Source organism: Gymnodraco acuticeps, unplaced genomic scaffold (assembly GCF_902827175.1).
Source record: "Gymnodraco acuticeps unplaced genomic scaffold, fGymAcu1.1, whole genome shotgun sequence".
Classification (NCBI taxonomy): domain Eukaryota; kingdom Metazoa; phylum Chordata; class Actinopteri; order Perciformes; family Bathydraconidae; genus Gymnodraco; species Gymnodraco acuticeps.
This window is the reverse complement of record NW_022990145.1, coordinates 1,043,343-1,065,747: the sequence shown is the minus strand read 5'-3', so window position 1 is coordinate 1,065,747 and position 22,405 is coordinate 1,043,343. Positions and strand designations below refer to the sequence as shown.

Genomic DNA, 22,405 nt, shown 5'->3' with positions numbered 1-22,405 from the left:
TCGCTGGCGTCACCGCCACCTGAACATCAGGAATAACTCCGCAGGGAACATCTAAATGCAATGTTTGTAATGTACTTGTTGGTCGAACGCACTTATTGTAAGTCGCTTTGGATAAAAGCGTCAGCTAAATGTAATGTAATGTAACATCAGGGGTTACAAACAGTAAATTAAATAACATGTGTGTTCAAATTTGATTAGGTTTGATGCACAGAAAATATTACTATCATTATTTATATGAACTATAATTTGGTTTCTTTTTATTTCATTTTTCATTATATGTCTTTAAAAAATCTTTTTTGTAGTAAATCTGTTATTATCACTGAGGGAAGAATTGTTATAAAGAATAAAGGTATGGCAAATGTGAACGTCCAAACATTTCTTTCACTTTGAGAGGGAACCAGTTTCAGTGTATTTGTCTGATCAAATGCTATAAATAACACACAGCATATCATAGACTACATCAGAGAACCACATTTCCCATGGAGAAGCACAAAACAAGAGACATAGCAACTGGAAAAAAAGACAAATGAAAACTTTTTGTTACGAGATCCTATCCATCTTAGAAAATGATATTTTCACGTTATGTTTTCTGATATCACTACAGCTTATTTTGTTTGACTTTACTTGTTATAACAACATTTCACTTCATTTGGTGCATCACAGATCCTTCTCAAAATCAAAAGAATATCTTTACAACAGAAACAGTTTCTCTTCAAAACATGAGAAACGTTCTTCATCTCGTTCACACAAGAACAACCTCTTGTTAGAATGTGAAAGGGATCGAGCAAGAAACACTCTACTGTCGGCTCGTGTGTGTGTGAGTCTTTCCATGATTGGATTATTTCTCCATGGCATATGATCAAAAAGCACTGATGATTGAGTGTGGTGTGTGTGTGTGTGTGTGTGTGTGTGTGTGTGTGTGTGTGTGTGTGTGTGTGTGTGTGTGTGTGTGTGTGTGTGTGTGTGTGTGTGTGATATTATTCACAGTTGATTGGCACCATTTTCGCAGCAGCTTCAGTTCTGAAAACGAGCTGCAGATGCTCTCTGTCCCTGGCTGTTTCTCCTGGACCAATATAATGGCAGTGGTGGTGAGATGGTCCCGCCCTCCACCTTGACCCCACCTCCAGGACCGTGTCCATCTCCCCCTCCTGTGTCCTGCAGTCCAGTGGCAGTGGGCTCAGTGGGGGGACGGGGGGTTCTGAGACTGAGCGCGGATGTGCAACTCAAACACAAAGTCTGGATCCCTGAGGATGCTTCAATGAGATTTGGCACACAGTGGTACTACATTATTGGGTGGGTGGGTGGGGGGGGGGGTGGTTAACTGATCACAGTGTCCAGTCTCTCTGGATCCACGCTGCATCTCGCAGATCCCTCACATTGTACCTGTCATCAAAGAGAAACAGAGAATATAAAACACAATGAAGGGTATAACAATCCTACAAACTGTTGAGGCCATTATGTGGGAGCTTAGGAAACACTGTACCTGTGCAAAAAAGCTTTAATCTGATGGATGCTCTGGACATGATCTGTTCACCTCAAACCACTCATCGATGCAGCTGGGAGGAGATATGAGAAACATACACTTAATCACAGTCTAATATGGGGTAATAACAGTGTTATATAGGTGTAATAACAGTAATATGGGTCTAATATGGGTGTGGGTCAAATAATGGTGTATGGGTGTAATTGGGGTGTATAATGTGTAATAGGGAATTAATAACAATGTAGAATTGGAGAAATACCAGTGTAATTAAAGTGTAATATGGGTCTTATAACAGTGTGACATGGGAATAATAAGGGTGTCAAATGTGGGTAAAAGCAGATTAATGTGGGTTTAGTAATGGTGATTCATTAATTCTCCAAATGCCCATTTAAGGGTTAATCAGAACAATTCACATTCAATGCACAAAACAATATGGCTTTCAGATATTCACAATAAACTGATCAGGGGCCTCATTTATAACGCCGTGCGTAGGATTCACGTGGGAAGGTTGCTTAGTAGTAGAAATAAAAAAAATAGGTACAGACATTTTCCGATTCACCAAACATTGCGTACCGGCGAGGAAAGTGCATACGGCACGTCCTACGCCGGTTTCCCTTTATAAATCACAATCGACTCGAAATGCGTTGCAGCTTTTGCGGGCTTCACGTAACGCCCATATTTGCCTATAGAGTGGCGAAGTCACGCCCATCTACTTCCGCCCCATGGGACCTTATTCCTAAAAAATTATGTATTGAAGTCAATGGAGAGAGAAAACGTATCTTTCGATCCCGTTTGAATTGTGCCATGAATTACACATATGATGTTTGTCAATCTTAAAAAATTATTTCCATGTCAAAAAAGTCACAGTTTGTCGTAAAACTGTTGAAATATAAGACTATGAAAAATACGCAACGAGAAAAGACTACAAATCCCAGAGTTGCGTACATTAACGTTACACATTACACTCGTGTTACTCACCGAAACCTTGTAAAGCCGGTCCCGCATGCTGGCTCTTACGGAACCGACTAACTCCCCTTGTGTGTGTGTACAGCTCTCAACATGCCCAGACTTGGAGTGATTTTCACCTCTTTTAATACTTTTCACTTCATTCTGAAAGAAAGAGTGAAATGTGCTAACGTGACGGCCATCTTGGTGTTGGTGACGTATGCAAGACCAGAGTTGTAGTTCATTGAGCGCTTCACACAAAAAAATGTGTTACTTCACAGTTTTACGACACATTTTTTTTTTTTTTACTTGCAAAATTATCTTTTAAATTGACAAACATCATATGTGTAATTCGTGGCACAATTCAAACGGAATCGAAAGATAATCTTTCTCTCTCCATTGACTTCAATACATAATTTTTCCAAAATAAGGTCCCATGGAGGTCCACCGGAAGGGGAAGTCAAAGAAACGCCCATTCATTCATTCATTCTGACTGACTTTATGAAGAAGATCGCAGGAAATGACGACAGAACAGCTAAAAAGACAATCTCACACCGTGTCAGAAGTGGGTTATTTTGGGGAGGTGGAGATAAATCACATTGTTTGGTGGATGCAGTTTGAACCAGAGTAGCAGCATGGAGGTCGGATCGTCACCTAAATAAATAAGTGGTCCGAAAAAGATTAATGACAAAAACAATACACATCCTTCCTCAGGCAGTGTGTTTGTACCGGGGACAGGAGACCCCCCCTTGATGAGAAACTGTAAGAAATGATCGGGGAATCCCTCCGGAGTGGAGTCATGACGACTGGATCTGAATTATGTTTTCGTATTTGGTGGTTTGTGTCCCAGCTGTCGATCAGCTGTGCGCAGCGTCTCCACTGCAGCCTGTGCGTCTCAACCCCCCCCCCCCCCGCAGCAACTCTATATCCACCAGTTAAAGGAAATACAACTAATGTGTTGTGTTATATTAGCTGTACAATTGACCACATATGGTGTTCTTAGCTTCCATACCTCCTGTGTTTTATGAGCGACTTATCAAGTCTTGGCAAACGGCATAAAACACGATTAAACATGATAGAATATAAAACCATGCTCGTATACAACCTATAGAAATGCAAAACGGCGTCAGTTTAGACGTAATGCTGTCCTCCTGCTTACCGCATCATTTATGAGAAAACATTTCATAACATTAACACAACATATTCGAGGTGGTTTTCAATAACATATCCGTATTTATTTATTTCTCCAAGTTATGTTTTTGTGTGCACTGAGGAGTCTCAAACAGGCGTTTGTTTAATCATTTTAAGATTGGCTTTAATCAATGTTTGAAAATGAATTCTTCATATATGATAAATGAGAGGTAACATTTTATTTATGGTATTATTTCCACATATTTCTCTCCATTCTTCCTTCTGCCAACGGCGTCGCAGTTTCTCGTCTCTCCCGTGTTTGTGCTTAGTGCGTACGCATGGGTCAGAGTTTGCGTGGAGGACCGCACGTTTTCCCGTCAAGTTAGTATTTTATAAATCGCAAACAGTGCGTAGAAACTGGCGTTCGCCATTTTGTGAGCGTATATCCCTTTATAAATGAGGACCCAGGTGCATACACAAAGGGAGAAATAGATGAATAAATAAAAAATACATTGAAATATAAAATTACATATTTTAATTAAGGAAAATACTTAAAAAGGAAGGGATTTTTATGTATATCATATTTGATTTTTGTATGCATACAAATGCTTTCATTCCTATTTCCATTAACTTATAAAGGAACAAATAAACTCACTTTATAATACCCAAAATGTAGGATTATACCGTTTTATTTCTTGTTTTTCAGGAAATTCTTCTTTTATTTGTTTCAATAAGAAACATAATATTGACATAAAGCGCTCATCTGATCCTCTATGACTCTGCTGACACCTAGTGGTGAAGGACCGGCACGTTTCAAATGAAAATGTAGTTTCTGTGTGTTTAAGTAGAACAGAAATGTGAGTGTGTTGGAGAAGCTCGGACCCATTGTGTATTTGTAGTCCTTTATTTGTTCCCTGGACAGTGTCCCTGTCGGGGGGGGGGGGCATCCTACCCTTTGTGGTAGATGCAGAGGCAGGGAAGGCGGGCGATGGTGTCGCCCTGCTGCAGCTCCTCCAGGCAGATGGCACACTCTCCTGCATCCTTCGTCAGGACGTCCTCTGCAACCACACAGCCTCAGTTATCATTCACAGAACATTCACTAGATACTTCATCTTCACCCAGTTTGACACGAGACAACAGAAAGATAATTCTTTGCACATTTCAGTTGTTTGAATTACACTTCAACATGCTACACTTTTGTTTGTGTCATTTAAACAGTTATACTGTAGTATCGTCTTCTTTGCTACTCTGAAGATGTTTTGCCAACATGCATGACAATAGCACCTTTGAATATTTCCTGAACCTTGAGCCTTGTAATGTTTTCTCAATAACCATCTTTCTACTGGTCTTTGTTGTTTTAGGTATTTGAATCATTTATTTGAGAAAAAGATATTTGTGGATATGCAGCATCAAGCAGGCTCTATTCCTTCTCCTCCTGAATGATAGCATTCTCCACGAGGGCCGAGTGTGAGGAGATCCCACAGTGCATTCAAACAGTTGATTGTGTTCAGGAATTCTTTGCAGTATTCCCACTACATTATGATGTATTGTGTGGTGGGGGTGCGGTTGCTCTGGTGACAATGGATTTCCACAGCAACATTCACAGCATCTGTTGTTCAGCCCGTTGGATGGAAACACTGACGGCCATCGTGGTGTTATAGAATACAGAGAGCAGGTAGAACTGAGACACAGAGTGAGCAGTGTTGCTAGGCCAACGCGAGGTGAAGGTTCAAATGTGCTAATTATGTTTAATCCTCATTTATTCAATTTCTCTCACCACAAAGTTCTTTCAACCACCTGTAAATATTCATTTAGTTGATCCTTGTTTTTCTAAGTGCACTGCAGTAAAGAGAGATAGAAAGGAACCGTTTTGAATAAATGTTCACTTAACTTGTGTCTTATTAGTTATATTGTATTCTTGTATTTGATCAGATGCAAAGAAAACTCTAAATATCAGCATCGTCCAAAGACAGATTTATATTACTCCGGCACTATATAATACAGGTCTGTTAAACATATGAAAGATCACGTCAAGATATAAGAGTGAATAATCTGCTGCCATATCACGCAGCTGATTGTGTGAGTGTCAGCCTCAGTCATAGTAAGAATTGAACACATGATATCTACCCCCCCCCCCTCCTCATCTTACGGTGTGAACAAACCACAGCACATTATTAGTAACTGCTGTTAAAAGGCACATAGAAGCTCTGTCATTCAGCAGTGGGGGATTTACTGATGTGTGTAACGTCATAGGAAATAACAGAGATCTCTCCAGCTTGTGTTGACTTCAGATCTTATTCCACGATAAAAAAAAAACACTCAGAGGACTGTTGACTTTGAGACGAGGTAAATGCTAACTCATTCCCAGGTGTTTAGGTCTCATTCCTGCACCCCTCAATGCATACATATTACATACAGTTAGTGGTCCATTTAAGGGTCATTTTAAAGCCAGCTCTACTAAAATCATATTTTTTATGCATGATCAAGATATCATTCTGGTATTTCCAGAAGCGGAAAACTCCCTCCCATATACCATCTGTGTGTTGACAGTATGTGCTGTACACTGGTGTGCTGCAGTGTAAAGAGGAAATGAGCGTGCCCACCATTAGAGCCGTCACCTGCAGCACAACACAGTCATTAGAACTGGCCTTATGTAACCGTGGATTAGCCCACATAGGCCAGTTATTATGGGCTGCAGCACATTGCATCCAGCTCAGCTGAGGGGAAAACCTTTTAATGCACGGACAGTGCCGCTCAGTGCGTCATTAGTTCACACAGACAGACAGGGGGGGGGGGGGGTAGTAACAGAGACAATAACAGCCATTAGCTTTGTTAGGAAATGTTTGTTGCTCTATTGCTCTCTGCACACATCACATTACACAAGGGTGGATGAATATACCATAATATAGGCACTGTGCAGAATCACATGCTGCACACTGGAACATAAAACACTTTTTAAATTCACAATTACTGCACACTGTACATTTAGAGTGTTCATTCAATTATGAATAATACATTAGTGTCAAACACACATTGTTTATCAGTTTTGCAACCATTTGGTGTGATAACACTTGGAAAGAGAGGATGTTATTTTGTCATGCAACTCCTGCGTTGAGTCAGCAGGTGGATAATGCACACGCAAGTCAAAGAAAGACATCCTCAGTGTCTGTGGCCAGTGAGCAGCTTCCATTAGAATGAATGGGGAACATCTTGTTGTAAGCATTGTTTACCCATCATAATATTTCCCTGCAGCTCTGTGAAACTGTTCTGGTGTTTAAGATTAAGGGTGTGGCTACCCTAGCTTAGCAAAGGGGCCAGAAGGAAGGAGGGGTTATGGTGGTGTGTTTTTGAATTTGGGATAGAGCAATGTTTCCAGTATTTATGTTAAGCTAAGCTCAGAGTAAGATGTTACACTGTCTCACTCTCAGAGAGAAAGCAAATAAAGCCAATTCCTGCCTCTTGTAAAGAGATGCTAAAGCTTTTACTTATATCGATCGTACAAATTGATGGTTGTTTGAAAATGTTCAAATGTACCATTAGAAAGCAGCGGTGGATATATTAAAGGATATTAAAAGAGGTTTGTGAGTGTGAAAATAAAGTGTATTTTCAGGCTAAACCACAAGTGATAAGGTGTCACCTATCATTTCCTGTTGAGGTATTAAGCAGTGAGATTCTGATTGGCTGCGCCTGTCATCACAATATGCCAGACAGACATGTTTGAAATATGATATAAATACATGTTTATGTTGTGTATTCATTCAGACAATGGCACAGTTAATACTTGACATAAAAAGCACCAGAGAGAAGCGAGAGGAATCATTGCTCAATGCTGCTAAGAAAATACTGTTGATGTGTTGCACAAGAGCAAGTGTGTGTGTGCGTGTGTCTGTGTGTGTGTGTGTGTGCGCGCGCGTGTCAGTGCGTGTGTACGTGTGTGTCAGTAGGAAGGCCTTATTAAATGGCCACTAACAGCAGAGAGCAGCTGTGGTCTCTGATAACATGAGCTGTTTTCCTGTTAACCTTTGTCTGAAACCACACCTCACTATTAAAGAGTGTAACTCTTATTAGGGAACATGTTTAGAGCAACGGCACAAGACATGTAGGACACATGTATGGGCTCAGAACAGTCACACACATGCACACAGAAGGATTCACACTTGTATTTCATGATCAGCAAAAGGATTCACACTTGTGTTTTTCAATGTTTTTCAAATGTGTTCCGTTTCATATACATGTAAATAAAATCCAAATACAGAAAAAAGTGTTACATATTTGATCCTCACATATTTGTTTCCGTTTAAATCCTCTGAACCTGCAAACACAAACCGCTTTCTGTGCACGGATCGCTGTGCATTCGTGTGTGGGTTTTTGAGACTCCCCTGACAGTCAGCCGATTCGTACTTGTATTTTTTTTTATATCTATAGCCAATCAGATGTCTCCTCCATTCTAAGCCAATCACATGAGCGAGTCCCCACAAGGGTATGATTTATTGCGTTCATGACATAGCGCTTCATGTACGCATTGTGCGCAGTCCGCAGCAGGGTTTCCGCGGACAGAATTTATTTTACCGGACACATTTGAAACTTACCGGTCATTTTTCAATGATAATAATAATAATAATAATAATAATAATAATAAGAATAAGAATAATAATAAGAAGAAGACGAATTGTGTAGCAGAGTTGCCGTTAGCAGGAAATTACCGGACTATGACCGGATATGGCTAATAACACGGGAGTAACGGATCCTCTCTTTTCCTCTCTCTCCTGACACTAGCCCGTCAGTTTCTCATGCAGCTCGCTAAAACTTCACTCACGTTTATGTCCATATTGATCAGATCCAGCTCTCCTGATCGGCCTTTATAGAGAGCACCGATCAAACTATTAAGAGTGAATATCGGCCGATAATGTATCCCCCCCGTTAACAGGTCTAGCACTGGCTTCGTAGTGCACTGATCGATTAGGCTAAGCTAACCTGTAGCTGCTCCCTCCACACTCACAACAACTTCATACAGACATAAATAAAGCAGCTGTATTCGCCATACAGGAAACACACATTTAAAACGGTTTTGCCTGCCGTTTTTGTGTACACAAGCATTCATCAATGGTTTGGAAAGTGGCGCGGTACCTTAATAATATAAAGGCTTGTATTTGCTTGCATTTCCTGTTCGGAAAGGGGCGCTGTACTGAGAGTGGAGGTGTCCTGAGATTAGCGCCTGCAGGCAGGCTCCATGGACCTGTCAGCTCCGGACAGCGCAAAAATGCGTACATAAAGCTTAGAATTGAGGAGACATCTGATTGGCTATAGATAGAAAAAATTACAAGTAGGAATTGGGTGACCCCCCCCCCCCCCCATGCAGGTTGATTCCATTATAGACATGACAAGAATGAAACTTTAACTGGGATAATGACTGCTGATGTGATCAGCTGTGGAGAACATGGCGCTCTGTTGGAACCTCATTTCCTGTCTGGCCACTTCAGTGAGGAATTAGAACCTCTGAAACCCAGATATGACTTGAACATACCAGAGATGTTCTTTACAGGTTTGCAGGGAAGAGAGTTCCCCTGCAGTCATGTTTCTGCTCAGACTCAGGTCATGATGAGGGGAAGGCAGGCTGAGGTGATTTGTAATGAAAGATCTTACAATAGAAAGAGTCCCATTGATTCATACAGCACAGGCTACTTTTGTATTGCCCCCCCTTCCTACCTTGTGCCAATGGCCTGATGTTCCGCAACCTGGTCACATACATTTATACTTTTTATTTTCTTATTTGCATCTTGAACAGTGCGTATTTCTACATAATTAAAACAAGAGCCAAATGGATGCAGCAGAAGAAGAGATACAGTATGTGTTGTGGTCCGATAGTGTTCATCTCTGATAAATAACTTTACTCTGAGGCTAATAACTGAAATGTGAAATGACCCTAAGTACCTACAGTAAGTAGCAGCCATGATAAATGCTGTTAACATTCTCATGAAAAGGGAAGTAGAAAATATTAAAAAAAAGATATTAAAGTGACGAACCATTTTGTTGTTCACATTAACAACTGATTGTGAGGACAAATGCAGATCATGTAAGAAACTGCGCTTACCATGCATTTCCCATCTTATTCCAGAACTTGCTATAGTGGTTATGAATCTTCAACAATATGTTAAACGATAAGGTGAACTATGATCATTACACTAATTATTGTAAAATGATGAAATCAAGTCAAAATGTCATTTATTGAACATGTTGAATGGTGATATGCGTAGTAGTAGACGTGTAGGCCTAAAACGTTTTGCATTAACTGCATAAACAATCATTTGTCAAATACTTTCATATAATCATGCTGACTGGAATTCAAATGGACTCATAGGAGTGGACAGCAGGGTGAGCGTGAGAAAACATCTGTACTTTCACTTTCCATCTCTTTTTGAATTCAAACCTTGGTAATGAAGTCATATATTTAATATTTGCCACTGTTGTCCATGTTCATAAAGCCCACATTTAACAACATGATTATTATGCACAGGGTCAAGTATCTAGATGGGATTACTGTAGTGCATCTATGGAACATTGTAGTTTCCCCACAGCAGACACACATCAACATATCCACTGGGGTCTCAGAATCAGGTCGGAACTCTCCTCACATCTCTCCTGACCCCAGGACCTTCTCACTGAAGTTAAGGGGAAGTTGTTGGGAAAGACATGAGACCTGATTGTTTTGACAGATAGACCATAGTCTCTGTCTTCTTTCATGTCAAATCATGGTACCTTCATGGCCCAAAATGCACTCATTTCCCAGGTGGGTTTTGACTCGGGTTATGGTACTAGTGGCTAATGTAGCCTGGTTACAGAGGTCAGGTAAGGTCACTTCTTTCTAACTGTTTTTTTCCTTTCAAACGCTCAGTCTTCAGCCCCAAGAGAGACTGAGTCAAGAGACATCAAAAGTCATACTGAGACAGCTCCTCTGAAGACACTATTTCATACGAGCAGAACAACTCCCCAGCACTTGATGCATGACACCAGCTGGGTTCCCCTTCACCCCAGCATTGGGAAATAGGCTTTACAATCTCAATCAAATACTCAGATTTGACTTCATCAACAATATTTGTGTATTTGATGGTCAGTAAATAAGGTTTTACAGTAAACTGATGCCAAAGGTTTTCCTGTATCAAGCTGAATTTCCATTTGTTTCACTTCATTATTCTAGTTCCTGTTAGTGGTTTCTAGTTGAATACCCTAACCAATCAGCAGCAAGCAACTTCTCTGTCCCGCCATGTTATTTCCCGTTAACAAAGAAGCTGCGGCTGCTGTTTTTCAAAGCAGCTAAGTAACAAACTAACAATCAATTCAGATAACAACTGTGCTCGTAGGGTGCAAAGCATGCATTGGGGTGAATTCACCAAGATTGTGCAAATAAGGCAAAAATAAAATGATCAAATCAACAGAAAGGGTTAAATGTACATCTAACTGTTTCCATGAACTGTATTGAAATGAGGTTATATGCAGACGTTTGGAACTAAATACTTGAATGCAAAAGAGCATCCTTCCAAAACAATGTGGTGCAGCACTAATATCCCTAGAGTTACAGTCAAATGAGTTATGTTTTCAGAGTTGGCGGTAACTGCAGTTAACCCCCCTGCATTTTTAAGGGGAATCCACTCATTTGATTTGGGTCCCTGTGGACACAGTGACAGGATTATGTTTCATCTGTAAAATGTCCCACTCAGTACATAGTTACATTTCTTTACAAACCACATTTTCAAGGATCGTTGGCTCAACATCAGGGTCAGAAGTGTATACCTGAGGACTGACTGCATAATGCTGCATGTCACTCACACAGCCCATAATAACTTCTGCACTCAGGAGCAAAGGGCAGCCCGTGACATGAACCTGATTGGTATGTTATTCAAATACAAAAGATAATAGTCATTGATACCTGAATAACAAGTGAAATACTTTAGAAAGATTACACAAGATCTCAGGGACTGTAAACAGAGGAAGAGTTACATATCATGTCAATTCAATTCAAAACCTTTATTTATCCAGGTAAAATCCCATTGAGATCAATGTAAGCTGTAATGTCTATTACTTTTGATTTGTTTCATTGCAACAGCACTTCTGTGGTTTAGCACATAATACAGTAAAGTCTTGTTTATGTTTTTGTTTGACATATCTTTATTTATATCATAATAAGTCCAGCAGCTGTACACTTCTCTCACCAGCCTTGTATGTCTTTTATTTGTAACGTTAAAAAGGAACACCTACCGTTATATGTCACTCTGGGTTTGGTTAAGCACAGCACCAGGTGCAGATCCATCTCATCTGAGGACACAAACTTGGAGCACACGGGGCACTTGAAGCCTGGAAGAAAAGAATGACAAACAATGAATAAGAGAATACACTCAGGGGACAAATAGAAAGAAGACGATAAGGTTACACACTAAAGGCTTAAACAGAGTTCTGGAGGTGTCCTCTCCTCTGCAGCAGTATCTGACTCCACTGATCACAGTCGGTTTGTAAAGGGTCTTTCTTTGATCCCATTTACACGGGAACGTTTGCGTTTACGCACTGTATGCGTTTTCAAAAAAGTCTTCCGTTCACACGCATTCGATTCATTTAACGTGTCCGTTCACACGAGACCGCTGGAAACGCTGTAGTACATATGCCAGGCCTGTAAGATACACCAAAAGCAGCGAAGAAGACCCCCGGAGCATGGTTGCCATGGTTGCCCTTCTGTTTATTCTCCGTGGTGGACGGCGTGTGCTCCTGCAGTAGATCTCTCCGGTAGTCCACCAGCAGATGAAAAACACCCACCTCTCCGCCTCTTCCAAGGGACGAGGGGACCGTGCAGCAGAGTTTCCGCCGGTCAACATGTCCGTTAAAGTTTAAAACTTCCGTACAAAATTAGAAAAGTGCTGGTCAGAGGTCTTCTTTGTTATTTATTGAGCTTTAAAACAAATTGATAACAACTCTATATAATAATATAAGAATAATAAACGGAGCCTCTCTTTTCCTCCCCCTCTTCTGACAGCCAAGCAGCTGATCTCTGAGCAGGAGACGTGGGGAGAGGGAGACGTGGGGAGAGGGAGGCAGGGCTATTTCATCGCTATCAGAAAATGATCGTATAGAGGCGTACAGACGGAGCTGTTTGCCCCCCCAGAGCGTTCCGTTTGCAGATCTATCCACCTTGGGACCCGTTATCGTTTGCGGGGTCCGTTTCTACCGTTTTGTTACGGCCTCGTGTAAACGAAAGGGCTATACGCAAGAGACACTATGGATACAGCTGATATTTAAATGCATTTATCTTAACTATCCCCCTTATTTAAAGCAGTATTTCATACCCTACTCGTCAAATCATCAAGTTAGACATTCTGTTCAGATTTATTTCTCTGTCCCCTCTGCAAACAAATGTATTGGCAGAAGAGCGTTCATGTTCAAAGCCCCAACAGACTGGAATACTTTACCTGCTGCTATTAGATCTCTTGCATCATTGGGTTTATTTAAACATGCATTGTTATCTCACTTTCAACTGGTCTGTACTTGTTATAACTGATATTGATGAAACTGATTTGCTTGACTGTCTCAAATTGTAATGATTGTGTGCATTGCTTGAATTTCACTTAACAGACTGTATGTGGTTTGTCTTGTGTGTCATGTTTTGCATTTTGTCTTTTTGTTTATGTATGTCTGTAAGTTGTTGCTATTGCCCTTGAAAACGAGATGGTGCATCTCAAGGGGTTTATCCCAATGAATAAAAATGTCGATATATACAACCCGTTTCGTCCTGGTGTAAAAGGGGTCTGAGTTGTCTGTCCAGCCTCAGTAGCTACTGGTGCTGATTAGCTGGGGTAACACACCACCATCAAAAGACACATTGAGTTGTATTGGGGTATCATCAGGGTAACAGCCATATTTATTTAGCTTAGAATGATTCTGATTTTAATGTTTCATTTATATTACATAAGATATTCATTCAATATTACCCCATTTATTGTATTATATATATTTCTGGTTGTCAGGAATCTAATTATGTCAACTTAAATTCAATCATTTGGACTATGTTGCGACAACATCATGACTGGGCTCTTGGAAAGCTCTGGGAGGTAGGGGGGAGGTTTGTGACGCTAAACATTCTGAAGAGATAATAATAATAATAATAATAATAATATTAATAATAATAATAATAATAATAATAATGATACGTTTATTTAGTATAGCACCTTTCACAGAAATACAATTCACAACGTGCTTAAAAAGAAAAAAGGTAAACAATCAGACTACAGAAACATGAAGACAATAAAAACATGTGCCAGAAGGTTTACATAAAAAACGAAACAAAGAGTCCCAAAAGGAACAAACTAAAGAACTTCACATCAAGTGTGATGAGAAGTGAACTGTACAGCTATTGGATCACTCTCTACAGTGACTTGTTACACATTACATGAATTATTCCATCAATCTCTAATAACAGAAACATTACCGTAGAACTTTTCGGATTCTAACTTTGTAACAGTTTTCGCCAGCTTTAGGCCATCAGGGGCAAGGGCTCCCTCAACAAAAAGCACTGGAATCTTTCCATTGAATTTTCGGGAATGTTGCAGAAAATGAGATCATAAACGCACGTTAAGATACTTACACGTTTTGTTCAGAACAATACCTTCACTTATTAACACCACTATTATAATAGTTAAAGCAACAATATAATAGCCAGCTTATATGGCCAATATAATGTAACAAAACCACATCACAGTAACCTCAGTTCACCACAGCGAAGCTAAAGGCGGCTAATGTTGGTAAGTAAACAACTAAGTAAAAACTTCAGACTTTCAACAGTGGGGTATTTACTGACATATTTTATGTCATAGAAAAAACTTAAATATCTCGTAAGTTTGTATTAACCATATCAATAATTTCAGCAACCTCATCAAAAACTAATTCAAGTATCCGTTGACTTTCAGACGAGGGAGGGAAGTGCTATCAATTAGGGCTGCTCGATTATTAAATGCGATTATTTATTGACTTTGAAAACATCCATTTATTGTACTTTAAAACAAATACAAATAATAATTTGAACTTGTTAACTGTTGAATTATACGTTCAGGGTAATCAACTGAAAAACCAATACAAAATAAAATAAATGATACATTCATATCTACATTTAAATAAATAATATAAAAATAAATACCAATAAACAAGATCAACAAACATGTCGCAGTGCACTGTCACAACCTGAAAACTCCTTAACATATAGCCAACATTTTGGTAAAACATATTCAACATATTCCACTTAGTTAAACATTAAAGGCTGGCCCACCGTCATGGTCCAGAAGTAACAGGAAATAAATGTTGAACTACAATTTAAGACCAAATAAAAATGTTTTGGCCACCATGGCAAATGCTGGTAGGACTGCTCATGTCATCTCTTAAAGATTTTTTGCTAGAAACTAGGGCTGCTCGATTATGGCAAAAATCATAATCTCGATTATTTGGGTCAATAATTGATATCACGATTATTAAAAACAGTTTTTAACAGTATGTTTTTAACAGTTGATTACCCGGAACTTTAAGTATAACTCAACTGAAAAACCAATACAAAAAAAAATCAATACAAATATATTATTATATTTCGATTACGTTGTTTTCGTAATCGTTGCAAGCCGTAATCGTAATTGCGATTACAATACGATTAATTGAGCAGCCCTACTACAAATGCTAACTAATTTCTGGGTTAAGGACTCATTTCTGCACCACTCTATTAGTAAAAAGGTATCTCAAACAATTGAAAGGCACCTGAAGTGTAATACGCCAGATAGGCCCTTTTGTGTTCATATTAACAAAGCGCTCCATCAGAATAAGCAGAGAGAGCTTTAACTAGGAATGACGGCAGTGTTCACAGATGTTGCTTTATGGCTATAGCTTCTTTCACCATTACATAATGACAATCACTCACAGTATAACCTGACATATGTTTACATCGAAGGCCACACATACTATTCTAAACATTATGCCCCCAAGAAGTTTCCAGTTACAGTGCTGGTTCTAATAACCCTTTGTTTAAGTTACCATCATCATTTGGTTGTCTTAATCCAAAGCACATTGTGCAGTTTCCACTGACATCACTGTGCCCTGACCAATCAGCTGTCAACATACAGCTCTGCAGCATGGGCACAATGTCACAGACAGGTGACTGACATGAGTATGTGAGTATTCTACAACGTAGAAATAATGATGCTGGTGGGATAAATAGATTAATGTAGCCAATCCCCTGAATGTTTCACCTCTTTAAATCAATCACACAAAGCACACCAGCTCTCACAGGATGCCTCTATCATGATCTCCTGGCCATCTGCTGACAGGCGATGTGTGGTCTAGGTGTGTTTATTAAAGAGGGACGAGGAGGAGTTCCAGCTCTGCACAACTCCTCATTCTGAAGAGACAAATCGCAGTCCTCCCTGTGAGGCCGTGTTGACTCATGCAGGAAACTGTATGGGATGTTCTTTCCAGGATATCAAATTGCTGTGTGTGTTCCCATGCATGTCTTTGAGGTCACACCTGCCCTGGTAGCATTAAAACTCTGGCCCCTTAAATTATATTTCTCCAAGGATCCTTCACTGGAAGTTGTTAACAAGAATGAGTCGGATTCATATATTTAATTTTCCTTTGTATCGCCGAACAGCAAACTTTGCTAGTGTCATAGGAGTCCTAGAATGAAAGAAAAATAAATCAAGCATCATTTTTTAACAAAATGATCTGAAACATCTGTTGCCTTGATGTGGAAATGTTTGGATGATGAGGTATTAGGAAACAACAAGATGTATAACTTGTGTAACAACTTAAAGACGTGCTGTAAGGGTGAATGCATTGTCTGGTTGTCTGATCTGTAGGGCTCGATAGTGATCGGTTTTTCATCCCTTCATTGATTTGGTTAGGTAACTAAAAACTGTTGGGAAGATATGTCTGGTTTCCAAACAACTCTAATTGGTTTAAACCCTACAAATACATTGATAAAGTCTGAATCTCTATCCCTGATGTAAGCTGAGGAAAGCAGTGGCCCAAAGACAACGGACTTGTGTTGTGTGCAGAACTATGAACTGTAAATGATGGCCACTAACAGTCTGATTAACATCCAAGAGGTCACATAGACAACTAAAAAGCTGGGTGAATTGCGAACGGCGGGCCCTTTTTTTTACATTTTTGCATGTGCATGGAAGGGCTGACTGCTATTGATTATTCAGCTCATCTCCTGGTTAATGGCGAACATAGAGTGGCTGCACAAATAAACACGACAATGAGTTAGCATTTTGGCACTTTTGAGCTCCCTGGTGTCAAAGAAAACATGTTTTTTTTTAATTCTGTTTTTGGTTAGATCCCCCAAATAAAGATGTGTGGTTAACACAAGCTTCCAACATTTTTGAATTTGTTCAATGACATGTAATCGGTCAGTATATACGCCACTGGTGAACGTCTGAAGCTTTTCTCTAAAATTAGAATTTCTAACAAGTGGCAAAATGTGACGACTAAACGTAATCACTTAGCATCATTTATGTGAAATCATGTGACCATCATGGAGTTTGTTTACTGTCAAATGTTAGCTTTTTACTTCTGGTGATTACATTTAGCTTTAACTATCATAAAGAGGTGTTAATATGTGGAGATTATCCTGCTAAACCAAACGTTTAAGAATCATAAACGTGTGTTTTGTTGTGCGAGCCATTGCGATGCTAATTTCTGTGGACCTACAAAAATATATGGTTCTGTTCTCTCTCTCTCTTCTCACATCCCACATCCAAGAATGACATAATGGCAGTAAATAATCAATTGACTGAAATAACACGGAATTAACAACCATTTAGATTCTGGATAATAATGAATGAGCCCAGATTTTCTCCTAATGCAGGCTATATTTCTTCTGCTGCTGCTGTAGAAATTGTCCTTTAAGAGATCAATAGAAACCTCGCCACAATTAACAGTCACATAAAGTATTTTTATTCTACATTGCTGTGTAAATTAAGACCAACACACAGTTAAGGTTTTCCTTAAAGGGCCACAGCTTTAACATCTCACACTAGGACTTTTCACAGTTTTGACTAGAAGCCACATTTCACTGGGTGCAGTGTTCTTTATCTACTGCCCTTAACTCAGCTCTCATCCACCTGAGTCAGCACATCCGGAAGTCCATACTATTAATGGGATTTATGATTCATCATTTTATCGATCAGTACACTGTTCATTGACAAGCCTGGCTGCACCCCTCCCCACAACACAGGCATTTAAAATGTCTTCAGTTCCCACTTAGTTTTTTAAAAAGACAGGACAATTCTAAAGTTTAGAATTGCTTTGGACAGGAACTAGGTCTCTCAGAGGGCAGATATCAATCAGGATTGGCCAATTCACATCCTCTCTTTCTCTTTATGCAGTGGCTTGGATTCCAACAGTGAATAAGACATGCAGGTAGCAGGATTCTAATTTCTGGCTGAAAAGACGAGAGGTTCATTCAAATCAGGCCGTGCAAAGCGGGTTGTTGCAATGTTGGTGAAATTGATGTCTCAGAACAGTGTTTGTGTCTGACACAACACCAATGAGCTGCCTCTTTGGAGATTCATCATCTAGAGCAGGGGTGGGGAACCTCCGGGCCGCATACGGTCCGCGAGACCATTTGATACGGCCCTCGAGGTAATTTACACTGAACAAAAATATAAACGCAACACTTTTGTTTTTGCTCCCATTTTTCATGAGATGAACTCAAAGATCTAAAACATTTTCTATATACACAAAATAACCATTTATCTCAAATATTGTTCACAAATCTGAAAAAAATCTGTGATAGTGAGCACTTCTCCTTTGCCGAGATAATCCATCCCACCTCACAGGTGTGGCATATCAAGATGCTGATTAGACAGCATGATTATTGCACAGGTGTGCCATAGGCTGGCCACAATAAAAGGCCACTCTGAAACGTGCATTTTTGCTTTATTGTCTGGGGGGGGGGGTCCGAAAAACAGTCAGTATCTGGTGTGAGGGGTAGGATTAGGGTTAGGGGTAGGGTTAGGGTTAGGGTAATGTTGTGAATCGAGTGGCCTGTGTTCGTCGTCCATAACATACGCCTGCCCATACCATAACCCCACCACCACCATGGGCCACTGAATTCACAACATTACCCTAACCCTACCCCTCACACCAGATACTGACTGGTTTTCGGACCCCCCCAATAAAGCAAAAATGCACGTTTCAGAGTGGCTGTTACGTTCCCTATTAGGCTAGGGGAACTAAAGGCAAGAAACACAACCAGATTGGTATTGGTATAATTATAAGTGATTATATTATAAATTGCAGCGGCAAACAAAATGGAAGGCACGCAGCCTGAAACAAACAAAGTGGCCAAAAGGGCACAGGTTGAACAAATAACCTAACAAAAGGAGGACTAAAAAAAAAGGAGTCTAATGGCATACAGAATAAATAAATACTAATATATAAAATGAAACAAAACCTCACTTTAAAAGTGGTACAACTAAATAAAGGAAGCTGTAAGAAAACACAGCTGAAGGAGGGAAAACTAAGCACACTACGCTAAACACATATATCCACACTCGACACTAAGCACATATGTTGACACTCGTCACTAAGCACATATGTTGCACCAAACACAGTCTGTAGTGTCCATGACACAAGAGCAAAAGGTATGAGGCGTCTGATCGCAGCAGAGCCTCCAGAGTGGTGATAGTTCCCAGGCTTTGTAGTCCTCTCCAGCAGGTGTGCGCTGGGCTTGCACAGGGATTGGAGAACGTCGGGCCCGGCGTGCTCCAATCAGTGTCCTCGGAAGTGGACCAGGAGATGACAGCCAATGACGTTGGGGCAACCACACAGCTCATTTACATAATCACACACAGCTGAAAACACTCACAGGCAGGTTAATGAGCAGACAGCAGCAGCAGCCGTGACAGTGGCCTTTTATTGTGGCCAGCCTAAGGCACACCTGTGCAATAATCATGCTGTCTAATCAGCATCTTGATATGCCACACCTGTGAGGTGGGATGGATTATCTCGGCAAAGGAGAAGTGCTCACTATCACAGATTTTTTCAGATTTGTGAACAATATTTGAGAGAAATGGTTATTTTGTGTATATAGAAAATGTTTTAGATATTTGAGTTCATCTCATGAAAAATGGGAGCAAAAACAAAAGTGTTGCGTTTATATTTTTTGTTCAGTGTATAAACACACGCAAAAGAAAATCTACACATGCCGCAGTTTTTGCGTATCTTTGTCTTTAGTTGTAAGCCCAGTTGCTTTGTGTGTCACTCAAGCTCGGCTCTGGGTGTGTGGCACAAGCGTATTTTGTGTGTGTGAGCAAGCGAGAGAGAGAGCGGTACCGTACCGGGGATTGTTGTTATTAGCATCTGGTTAGCTAGCTATGCTAAAGGATATAAGAAGCTTTTTCTACAACCAGGTGGAAGAGAGCTCTCCCCTGACTAGGGATGGGTATCGTTTGAAATGTATCGATTCCGGTTCTTATCGATTGCCCGTTTCGATTCCAAAATTGTAAAAGAAAGAGGTCAAACGTTTAGATAACAAAAATATCTTTATTTTTTTAAGCTTTAACTGACATTTTTACAAATAAAAAATATACATGCAATACAAATGTATTGCACAATAGCTGTGCTTTATTTTAACTGAGCTATGCCTGTGGCAAGCTATTAACAGGCATTACACTGTGCCTTGTCTTTTTCTTTTTCAGGGGTTCATACACTTTTTCACCAATGAATTTTCCATGACTTCTCAATGACCTTTACCTAATTTTCCATGACCAAAAAAAAATGACCACTGAAAATGGTTTATTTTAACATGGAACAGGAAAATAAGGTCTGCATATGAAACATGTTGTGCCTATCTGAAACAAATCAAATAGTTTACTAGCTTACTAGCTTCTACACGCTAAAGCAAGTGTAGTCAGGGATGCAAACTCATCAGGTATGAAAAAGGTGACAAGGATCCGAGCCCCCCCCCCCCCCACCGACCCCACGGAATATCGGTTTTAAAATTAAGAATAACAGAGGATTTTAGCAGTCAGAACAACTAAAGCAGCAGGTAATAATAACAGAAACGTTAAAGCGTCACATCTAATAGAAATATATAAAAGCATTTATTTTAATTGTGTAGCAGTCAGTTTATAATGTTGGCAGCACTGTTGAGCATTTTGAAAATGTATTGTCATGCCTCTGTGCAAGGCTTAGTCTTTCTATCTTTATAGCCACTGGGGTAAAGTAACTAAGTTCATAAACTCAACAAGTACTATACTTGGGTACAATTTTGAGATACTTGTACTTTATTAAGTTTTTCAATGTTTTGCTACTTTGTACTTCTACTCAGACCCGGCGCCAGAACAAATCTAAAGGGAGGGCATATGATTTTCATGGGAGGGCACACAACACCGTCACGTGCTGCGGGCCTGTGGCACAATATATATATCAAACAGCAAGGCCAACAGCATTGCGCAAAGACGCACACTTATCGCAAATACATACACAAATAAAGGGCAACAGAAATAAACGTAATAACGGCTCCATGCCAGCTGATCTGCACCAAAGTACTAATTTCCTTATTTGTTTCCTCGCGTATCTGTCTCTCTCTCCGCAAACTCTCACAGACATGAAATGTGTTCTTTTGATGCGGCATGCCTTACCAGTCCTTTATCAGTCTGTAATGCGTGTTTCCAGTCACAAAAACCTTTGACAGTAAAAGCCGCATCAGATGAAGACGTATTTACTTTAAACTGTCTACAGTGGAAACAAAAGGCTGCGTCTGCTTTTAACGAATATTCAAGCCATGGTCTGTTGTTGTACCATGCAGCGGCAAAAGTGCGCTTCTTTCCTGAAAACAATCTCCCTGGATAACGATCCAGTTTCACCTGGTTGGGTTTATTAACCCCAAGATCATATGGGGCTGTTGGTCTTTGAGCGGTTGCTGGCCCAATAGTACCTGTTGATGTGCTGCAAGGTAGCGTCTATAGTGGAGGCACCGGCACGGAGCAGGAGGAGGATGCTGGCGGGTGTGGTACAGGGTGTGGAAACGCAGGTGGTGATGGTAGGGGCAGTGGCACAAGGAGCTGTGCCTCGGAGGACAGCGTTGGTGGCGGCCGCCTTGATGAGTAAAGGCTTGGGCTCGCTAACTCAGCCCCGGGGTTTGCCGAGGCAAGGCGTGCTGCTGCAACGGCAGGTGCAGGGTCGCCAGCAGCTGCATCGGCTGCAGTTCTTTCATCGCTATTTCGTTTTAATAAATCCTTAGACCTTTTGAGCCAATTTCTGATGTCCATTGTGTAATTCAAACAGAAATGGGAGTCTACAGAATGCACAATAAACAAATCCAGAATAGGCGGCCGAGTGTGACGCTGTGATTGGTCTAAATGTGGACGAATCACAAATCACAACAGACACATGAATTTATTTGACTTAGCCTGCGATTTTTTTGTTTTAGTTACTATCTGACATCACATACATCGTAGCATAAAAGTTCACAGTTTATTTATAACAAAAACAATTAAAAAAAATATTTTTTAATTTTTATAAATAATACAAATCGTGTTTATTGGGGGAGGGCAAGAATGTCAAATGGGAGGGCCTGGCCCTCCCACGGCGCCGGGCATGCTTCTACTCCTCTACAATCCAGAGGTAAAAGGTGTACTTCTACTCCACTACATGATGTATGTAATACCTTTAGTTACTTTAAAGATGTGGATGAATGATGTGAAATATAATCAAGTGTTAAATCAGACTTTAGTTCCACCTGGAGTAAATTCACAAGCTACCCTGTAGTATACAAAGCCATTGAAACTAGCTGCACCTTTACCAGCTTTGAGAACACTT

At 40.2% G+C, this 22,405-nt stretch overlaps 1 protein-coding gene across 1 annotated transcript in view; it reads right to left on the bottom strand.

Moving 5' to 3' along the window:
- Positions 1 to 226: 226 nt before the first annotated feature.
- Positions 227 to 22,405, bottom strand: part of znrf2b (zinc and ring finger 2b) — a 67,648-nt gene continuing 45,469 nt past the window's right edge. Inside the window, exons 2-5 of the mRNA XM_034217211.1 lie at positions 11,813 to 11,908; positions 4,512 to 4,617; positions 1,484 to 1,556; positions 227 to 1,383 (exon numbers count right to left, since the gene is read on the bottom strand). Of these exons, the coding sequence (XP_034073102.1) occupies positions 1,499 to 1,556; positions 4,512 to 4,617; positions 11,813 to 11,908 (260 nt within the window). The 3' untranslated portion in view covers positions 227 to 1,383; positions 1,484 to 1,498. The remainder of the gene's footprint in view (positions 1,384 to 1,483; positions 1,557 to 4,511; positions 4,618 to 11,812; positions 11,909 to 22,405) is intronic.